The 10,000-nt window shown below is 44.1% G+C and overlaps 1 protein-coding gene across 2 annotated transcripts in view; it reads left to right on the plus strand.

The window, feature by feature from the left end:
- Positions 1–10,000, plus strand: part of schip1 (schwannomin interacting protein 1) — a 54,127-nt gene that overhangs the window by 18,876 nt on the left and 25,251 nt on the right. Inside the window, exon 1 of one of the 2 annotated variants that reach the window (XM_080427979.1) lies at positions 7,101–7,480. The exons of the other annotated variant lie outside the window; for it this stretch is intronic. Coding sequence (XP_080284105.1) covers positions 7,451–7,480 — 30 coding nt within the window. The 5' untranslated portion in view covers positions 7,101–7,450. Of the gene's footprint in view, positions 1–7,100; positions 7,481–10,000 lie in introns of those variants that run through there. 2 annotated transcript variants of the gene reach the window in all.

The following is a 10,000-nucleotide window of genomic DNA, read 5'->3' on the forward strand; positions in this document are numbered from 1 at the left end:
CCTCTCCTAGTATTTCAGGATGGCTTATTTCCTATCCCCAGCATAATTGATAATCATTGATTCACTTGTTCCGTGTTTCACATGCCAGTGTGCAAATGTGTCTTCTCTAATGTAGAAATGTAGAGCAGGCACTCCATGCCTGAATATCTGTGCCACCAACTGCACATTATTCACTGCACACAGTTTCCTCATTAGAACAGGCACTGGTGGCCCCTATCTCTCTATCTGTTACATATACATCTCTTACTTAGACACACAGACACACCCCCTCACTCTCTCTCTCTCGCTTACACCTACACACGCGCGCACACACACACACACACACACACACACACACACACACACACACGCACACACACACACACACACACACACACACACACACACACGCACACACACGCACGCACACGCACACGCGCACACTCGTGCACACACACACACACACACACACACACACACACACACGCCATGCCTCCTTGGCCTTCCACCATCAGTTACTCCCTGTCAGAGAGAGAGCTCATTACTGCCAAAGTCTGGCCCTCACACTGAGGCAACCTGCTTCACTATGCACAATGTTTTTCACACCGACACAAAATGTCAGCTCACTAAAAGCATCTCTGCTCCCTCTCTCTGCAGGGGGGAGGGGGAGAGATTTTAGTTACCAGTGGAAAGGGGGAGAGACAGAAAGATAAGGTTAGGATGCTCTTAAAGAAACTGCTGCTTTTGCAGATTGGGTCAATCATACCTATTACTTGGGGAGGGGTGCAATGGCAATTTATTTTACCACCTGTCATTCAAAGCTCCTCTCTGCTTGCCCACCCTTGATCCTTGTAGATAACATTGCAGTAGATTGGGCTGTTATGTAATTCAAAGATTGATAAGGTTCCCATGGTATTCTACCCTTGTGCCTGTGTCTATAAATAGACACACGGAGAGGAGCAGTCTACAGTATATGCTCTGTATGTTGTTTTGATGCACGACTAGATAGATAGAAAGAAGAAGAGGATGAGAGAATAGGGAACAGCTCCAGTACATCTACATCACACCCACACACCCACAGTGTGGATGTGTCTCCCGCTCCAAACAGGCACAGAGCATGTAATACTGTATGAATACCGAGTGATAATTGACATACAGTAACAGTGCACAGAAATGTCTGTGCGGTAGGCTACTCACAGTGCAATTCATATCCTCAACAAAATGTTCATCCTTACCGGTCAGCATTTGGAGAGACATTACCAGCTGATGATTAAGGCTGATGTTAGCCAGCTCAGAGCAACACTTCATACTGAGGTTTTCCCCCAAACCTGTTTTTGGAGTCAACAGACAAGATTGTCTCTCTCCACTTGATAATCTGTCTGACTGCCGATATTCTCTCTGCTGATTTGGGCTGCCTGAGACATCTGATTCCTGTGGTTAGTTAAGGCCTGAGGCGATTCTTAAAAATGTTTTCTAAATCCTAACAGTTTTTTGAAAAGAATATAAAAAATATTTTTTCACGATTTTTCAAAAATAGCAGATCTGCAAGCTCGTAGCGCGGCACTCGGTGCCGCGCTATGAGCTTGTAGATCTGCTATTTTTGAATCACACTGTGTTTTAGCTCTGCTAGTGGCAGGGCTCAAAGGATGGCGATGTCCATCTGCTCATCCAACACTTTGTGTCCCAAACAGGACATCTCAAAAACTACTGACCGGATTGCAATGGAATTGTCTGTGCACATTCATTTGAGAGTTGCTCTCTTTTTGGGAAACCAGTGTGAATTGCGTGGCAGGTGGTATGTTATGTAAGCAACAGACCTGGGAGAAGGGCAGAGTACTTGCAGCTGAAGTGGGTTGGATTACGCTGAATATATTGTGCTTCTGATTCAATCCTGACCTATTAAAGGATTGCTTTTCATTACCTTCCCTAAAAGAGCAGTGCACTGTGCAGAGCGCAACGGCGTAATTATATTTTTCATATTGTCATGGAAGAAAACAAAGCCTCAGAGATATAATGTCTACCAAGAGCAAACTGATGTCCTTGTGCAAGACACGTACATTTGTCCAACAAATGATGTCAAATGATCTTGGGAGGAAATAACGAACACATACATCTGTCTCTGGTCCTATGAGAAGCGTTTCTCAGTTTAAAGCCCAGCTCATGAGCCCAATTCCTTTTTCGCCAAATAAAATTACAGCTGTACGGACCTCATAAGTGTCTGCTCAGGGTCTGTGCGACCATATAACAGAACCTTTACCTTGCCATTGATCCTCAGCCAGTGTTCCATATTTATGTTTGAATCAGTTACGTGTCAATCAGTCAGTGATGTGAAGTGGGTATGAAAGAGTTAGATTTTATATTTCCATAATATGTGATGTTTTGTTCTATGAACAAAACGGCTTCATCAGAACAATGTTGGCATAAATGAGAGATTTGAAAAATAGTTCGAAAAATATATCGTCGCTGTCCGCCAAAGCAGCTAACTCCACCCCCTCTCCCCTGCGTGGCACATAGAGCTCAGAGCTGCTGCAGAGCGGAGGATAAACACACTTTAACGAGGCAGGTTTTATTCCCCCTGTAGCCTGTTAAAAGTTACTATGCAGTGTACCTGTTTATCAAACTTAGAACTGACGCTAATGTTATGAAAACAATTCATTCTATTTCTAAAATCTATGTTAGATCATTGTTATTGTAATAGTCAAAGTCCTGCTTATTATTGTAGGCCTATATTAAGCAGTGTCATGAAGCAATATAACACATGCAAGTATCTGACAATATAAAAAGTCACAATAATAATAATAAGGCAGTATTGCTTTTTTTAAATATAAGTCTTTCTTCATTTCCTGAAAAAAAATATATTTAGTTTCTTCATTTCCCAAAAAATGAATATTTTGGAGTTAGCTGGTTTCTGCCCGACAGCAAAGATATATTTATTGCGTGCTTAAATTATCAAAAATAGCCTAAGTTAAGTTTCACAAATGCCTGGTCTTGACTTTTATGTGCCTTTACACACCTCTCATACGAGCATTATGTACATTACAGTCATCTAATGTGGGAACAGGCACCATACAGATATTCTCCGTAAAGGAGCTCAGTGAGCGATTGACTGAATGATAGAAAATATAACAAAGCAAAGATCCCGAGATAAGTGGTCCATAAGGACACCACGAGGCTTCAGAAAACGTATCAATAAGTTATTAACACAAAAAGACAAGTGTGCTTGGCACCAAAGCACAGTGGTAAGCAAAACAAAGACAAAAACAGCACACGCTCTGAAAAGAACAGAAGAAATCTATTCAAAATCCAGCTGAGTGACAGCTAACCACTTCTTCCATAATTTGCTGAATATAATTCATCCAGCAATGTTATGGATTCTTTGTGGGAAAGAGACTTATGTTGTAGAACAAAGAATGCTTGAATGTTGTTCACTTGTCATGGAAGAACCAAGATCAATATGCAGTTATTTCTATGTGGAACACCAAAGCATGTTCGTCATAGAATGATTAATGTCCTAGCCAATACACATCAACACATCATTTTAACACATCATCAAATAATCATTATTCTGGTACAGATCGTGTTAAACCGTTAAAAAGGACCCGTGTTCCAATGCATCCAATGTTAGTCATCATTCAGACACAAGCTCTTGCTAATACATTTCATTGGTTTAATATTTATAAAACCCACAGATAGATTTGAGCACTTTCACTTTGACGTTCAAAAAAATCACAAAAATAGCAGATCTACAAGCTCACAACATGTCACGATGTAACGTGTTGTGGGCTTGTAGACCGGCTATCTTCGCTACTTCTGTGCGACGCTCTTGTACGACGAAGTGGGGCATTCATTTTACGAGAGAAACAACAAGTTTGAATGATGGAGTTACAAGTTTTCTCCCCGACAGCAATGCTATGTTACTGGTGCGGACAAAGCAGCAGGATCTAATTGACCACCTGAACCACGAGTCACGCTGTCACCTTGACAACCACGCTGAAGGTCAGCAGGGAGTGAAGGTGACTGACTGCTGCCATGGTGACGGAGGGAAGGGGCCGGTTGCTAGGGCTCTTCACATCATAGCATGCATGGCTCATGGATTCATACATCAAAGTTTCTCTGCTCCTGCACCTCCTTTGTGTGTGTGTGTGTGTGTGTGTGTGTGTGTGTGTGTGTGTGTGTGTGTGTGTGTGTGTGTGTGTGTGTGTGTGTGTGTGTGTGTGTGTGTGTGCGTGCGTGCGTGCGTGCGTGCGTGCGTGCGTGCGTGCGTGCGTGCGTGCGTGCGTGCGTGCGTGCGTGCGTGCGTGCGTGCGTGCGTGCGTGCGTGCGTGCGTGTGCGTGCGTGTGTGTGTGTGCATGTGCGCGCGTGCACGTGCACGAGTGCAATGAGGCATGGAAGAAAGACTGCGTGAATATATTGGTATTCACCAGGCAAGAAGGGTGGGCAACTGGGCATCAAGGTCTTTGAAGCAGTGCAAACCTAACCTGAATACTGGCGCTGGCACTGTGAACATTGACTGAATACCCACAGTCCATTGGCTTCACTTCTGATCTTGTTAACCCATGCAGCCTTTCGAATCCCTGAGAGAGACTCGGGTTTATAGATCTCACTGGCTGGATTCAAGAGCCTCCATATCAAATGACTGTTCTGTCTCCGTACCCATCCACAGCCTTTGTGCTACCAGCAACCGCCAGGCCACTTTAGAACATTAAAACATTCAACAGAAGATGTTTCTTCTCTTGCCTAACCTTCACAGTGTTTTCCACTGTACACACAATACTAAAATCTAAATTAACTATTGTTTTTAATGCTCCCTACTTAATCCAAATAGACTCTGCATGAACCTCCTAGTTCCACTTCACTGCCTAATTAGCAAGCTTCAAAGCAAACAAGAAAAACGAGATAGGAAAAACGACTCTAGCTGTATCCCAGATCAAAGTCTTACTACGAAAGTCAAGGGTAGAATATTTGGAGAGGTGCCGGTCGAATATGCCTCCACAGGCACCAAGCAGGACGGCCCGACCAAATCAAGCCATGTGCAGACCTGAGCCAAGAGATCACAGGAGGGAGCCCATCGATCCACCACTAGGTCATTAAACCCAGTAGTGGGTTTATGGGGGAAAAACAACGTTACCCAAACAAGATCAATAGCCAATAGAGAGATCTGTTCAGAGAGGAGAATGGATGGAGGGAGGAGGAGTAAGGAGAGGGCCCTGGTCCCCCAAAAAAATAACACAAAAATGAAACTGGGATTAAAGGTAGGTTAAGTGATAATTTGGGGTAATTTCCTTTTTTGTTTTGTTAAAAGGTTAAAGCACTATATTCTGATGGTAATCATTGCTACAGACCGTTTGTTCGGCCCCAGCTCTTCAGTAAACAGAATATACATACATTTTCAGGTAGGTGACAACATTTAAGCCAATCAAGAGAGAGCACTGAAAATGCATTTTCTGTTTAATATAGAACTGGAAAGACATGGAGACTCCTTTTACTGAACAAACACTCTATAGCAATGAGTACTATCAGAATATAGAGCTATTTAACACACTTATTTTAACCAAAGTAAATCACTTACCCTACCTTTAAATGTCTGATTTAATTGAATCTGTCATGCAAAGATATGGCATGACTTTATTCTGGGATTTATGATACTTAGACAATAAGTGAAAGGCACAGACATGCTTTGATAAAAATCAATTCAGTCACATTCTGTAATCTGCATTGAGACAAATGAGGGATGGTTTGTGATCGTCAAGAATCACAGATCAGCGGGCAAAGATGTCGATGGGCAACATAAAATGCGGTGTATGGCAGGATAGAGGGAGGGAAGGGGAGGTGGAGAAGGAAGGGATTATCCTGGTATAGGGTGGCCTACTGGTGGATTACAGACCAAGCCATCTGCTGCCGCGGGTTTTATAATCCTGCAGAGAGACAGTCACAGATGGTACAGTAAATGCCATCCAGCGCCCACAGATACTTTTACACAGTGGCAGAAGAGCCGTGGGTGGGGTAGTACAAATAATGAATGGTGATTGTGCTGTAGTGTAGTGTAGTGTAGTGTAGTGTACCCACAGAGAAAAACTGATAGTAACATTAACATTTCATTTACTAGCGCCATGTCCAGAGCGTCATGTCCAGGAGGCTGTACTTGTACATCCAGCTGCCTCACGCTACAGAAACAGGAGATAGGCTCCTGCCCTATCGACCACATGGCTCGGCAAGGCCTACTTTATTCACCTGTTTCCTAGGCTTTTCACTTCCTGTGTGTGTTCCACTTCCTGTCGATTTGATCCAATGAAATCCAATGAAACTGGTCAGATGACTAATGATATCCAATGAAATCCGACAGGAAGTGGAAAACACACAGCCTAGGAAACAGGTGAATAGATATATATATATATAGATAATATAGATATATACACTACACACATATACTAATGTGTTGCTGTCTCTCTCTTACTGGGATGACTTTACCTTGCTCTATGGCAGGGGTCTTCAACAGGGGGTCCTCAGAGTTACTACAGGGGGGGCCGCCAAATCTTTTGTGTGATATGATTATCTTTTTTTACATTAACCACTTGAACCCTAGCATCCCTTTTCTGAGGAGAACTTCAGCCAAAAATAGCAGATCTACAAGCTCACAACGCCTCGCAGCGCGACGCGTTGTGAGCTTGTAGATCTGCTATTTTTTGTGAAAGAGGTATAGGCGTAGAGGGGGAAAAGATCAGGCCAAGTAAGAAAATAAAGTTTAATCTGAAACACAATTTTATACAATATAGAGGGGGTCCCTGCTTCATCTCTCTCTCAGTTAGGGGGTCCTTGGCCTGAAACACATTGAAGACCCCTGCTCTATAGAATGTACAGAATGTTGCCTCCCCTTCTGCGCTGTCACCTCTCCTCCATCCATCCACTCTCTCTCTCCATTGGCCCTTTCTGTGGGTTCTCTGCCCATCAGCCCCTCCCCCTTGCTCCATCGGAGCCAGAGAGAGGACGACTGTGAATGTACTCTCCCTTTCACCTCTCCTCCCCTCCCACCATCCCTTTTTTTCTGCCTTTCTCATTCTCACACGCCTCCCAGGCTCCCCCTTTTTTTCCCGTTCACTCCCCTCCCTCTCTCGGCTTTTGGGAAAGAAGTGATCAGACCCTGCCCTGTTTAGACAGCAGACCGTAAAAACGAAACAGGCAGGAAAGAGGGATAGAAAGAGGTGGTAAAACACAAGAGTGCAGGTAGGTAGATAGATCGGAGGGGAAAGGAGATAGGTGTTATATCACAAGGACAGTGACAGCAGCAGATAGCTCCGATCAGGACCGGGACGAGTTCTGCAACCCCTCCTCTCCTCTCCTCTCCTCTCCTCTCCTCTCCGCTCCTCCCCTCCCCCGGAATACCGCTGCGGGGCTGGGATTCTTTCTCCCACTGACACTCGCGTCCATTTCTCCCAGCAAAGCAGTCTCCGCTGTAGGATGCTGTGAAGGATCATGGTTCACCAGGAAAACCATTCTTACAAGGTAAACATACGCTTAGCAAGACAACCACCAACATGACTCCATTTGTAGATCAGGGCATTGGTTCTCAAAGTGGGGTCCGGGGACCCCTAGGGGTCCTTGGCGGGGTACCAGGGGGTCCCCAGCTAAATAAGTTAATATAGCGTCAATCGTTTTAACCACTTTAAACGTTATCTTATACTTTGGCTATTAAAAAAATAGTGAATATTTGCGCAACTCTTTGAATATATATATAGCCAACATTTGCAACGCAAATCTTTGCTTCTGGGGGTCCTTGGAAAAAAATATTTTGAGATGGGGGTCCGTGGACAAATACATATAATTTTGGGGGTCTTTGACATGAAAAAGTTTGAGAACCACTGGATTAGGGTGGTGCTTTTTGTTGCAGTTGACAGGCCCCCATGCTGCATGTAAATGTATTTCATTGATTCTGTCTCTCCCATTAGTTTTATGTCATCAATTATTGAATTCCATATTGAAGGTTCCTGTGTCGTTGTCTGTTGCAGGACCTGAGTGTCAGGCATCTGTGTAGGATAATTAGCATGTGTTTTGTGTTATGTTGTTGTGTTGTGAATCGGACATCTAGGCGGTTGCTAAGAGAGCACTTGACTCAGTGGAATAATGCCCCCCCCACACACACACCCCTCCACAGAGGACAGTCACAGTGCCCTCGGCTCAGCATCATCAATCCATCAGTCTGCATGCCTGACAGACACATTTAGTTTGCATATCTATGCCTTTATCTGGGATTGTATTGAGAGCCGTGAGATAGGTATAACATGCCTCTGTAATGTGAATCTGTGGCGCAGGCGTCATAGTCAGGAACAGAATGCTGTGTGTGTGTGTGTGTGTGTGTGTGTGTGTGTGTGTGTGTGTGTGTGTGTGTGTGTGTGTGTGCGTGTGCGTGTGTGTGTGTTTCCAATTAGGCCTTTGACAGAAGTGCCCCGATTTATCTAATGAGGAATGATACAGTGTTGATGAAAGGAGTGCACTTCACAGCTGTACATCTCTTCTCTAACCGTCCTTCCCAGGGAGGAAAGTCTGCAATGCAGTGAAGAGGGGAGTGCAAGAGGGAGAAAGTGGGTGGATTAAAGGATAGAGAGGAGCTAAAGCTATAGGTAGAGAAAGAGAGAGAGAGAGAGAGAGAGAGAGAGAGAGAGAGCGAGAGATAGAGAGAGAGAGAGAGAGATAGAGAAAGAGAGATGAGACGTCTGTGTAGAACAAGGGGGAGGATCGGGTGAAGAATGTGAGAAAAGCTCAAGAGGAAGAGATGGCAAGTGATGAAAACTGTCAGAAGACTGTGACATTTGACTGTGACTGTGAACCGTGAGAGGTTCACAGTCAAACTGTCCTCCAACCATGACCGTGTTCAAGGTTTCATCATTTGCACCAGGGAGTCGGGGGGAGAGGAAAAAAATTTAATAAGATAATAATTAATACATTTGTTAATTACATTTCAGTTCAAATTCAATTCATAAGATTAGTGTTGAAACATTTTCAATTTCCAGTTTTCAAAAAATAAATAAATTGTAAAGCCTTTTCACAGAGGTTATGGCTAGTTTGGGGCTCCTTGGTCTTGAAACGTTTGAGAACCCCTGTCTAAAGAGTCCTAGAAATGTCCATTGAACATTGCTAAACAAACCCACAACATCTACCAGATCAAAGGCATTAATTTGCCTCGCTCGGTTTATGGGACATCTGGGTGCGTGTGGGCGCTCGAGGGAGTGGTCGTATAATGAGATAAGGATTTCCTGCTATGTCTGTTCATGGATGAAAGCTAGATGGCGAGATGTCAGGAAGAAGAGGGACAGAGGAAGAGCAGAGAAGAGTGAATCGAAGGGGTTCCGTGGAGAGACATGCCAGATGAAAGGCATGGATGAAACAGAAACAGGAGAGAAAGTCTATATGGAACACGGCTCGAAGCAGTAGAGATTAAGAATGAAGGCATGAAGGCACGATGATGCTTTGTGAGGCAATAGATGGAAATGTGATGTGAGAGAGAAGCAGGGAGTACAAAATTAAGCCCAGAGAGAGGGGAAGAAAATAGAGAAAAATGAAAGAGAAAGTTAATTGATAGAATATGAGAGAGAATGCAGGTAGGAGGCTGAAATAAAGAGAGAGAGAGAGAGAGAGAGAGAGAGAGAGAGAGAGAGAGAGAGAGAGAGAGAGAGAGAGAGAGAGAGAGAGAGAAAAGAAAAGCGGTGACTGGAAAACACAGGGTTCAGGCTCTGATAACGGCAAGTCTCCAGAGGCCTCTCAATTAGACTGGTAACCCGGCAACCAGCCGCTCATGTCTGTCCCCTCGCACGCACAACACAGACTTACGGAGGGAGGGCGAAAGGGAGGGAAGAAGAGAAAAAGAGAAATTGTAATAAAGACAGGGGGGTAAATGGGGGGGTGGGGCACACAACTAAATCCTCAGTGTTCATTTAACTCTGGATGTGAGGGTCCATTTGGGTCCATTTTTACACTGTCCTGGAATTAGATGATTTCCTTAGTGAGAATATAGAGAGGGAGTTGGCA

Source organism: Gymnoscopelus braueri (genome assembly GCF_963280865.1).
Source record: "Gymnoscopelus braueri genome assembly, chromosome: 5".
In the NCBI taxonomy this organism is placed as follows: Eukaryota; Metazoa; Chordata; class Actinopteri; order Myctophiformes; family Myctophidae; genus Gymnoscopelus; species Gymnoscopelus braueri.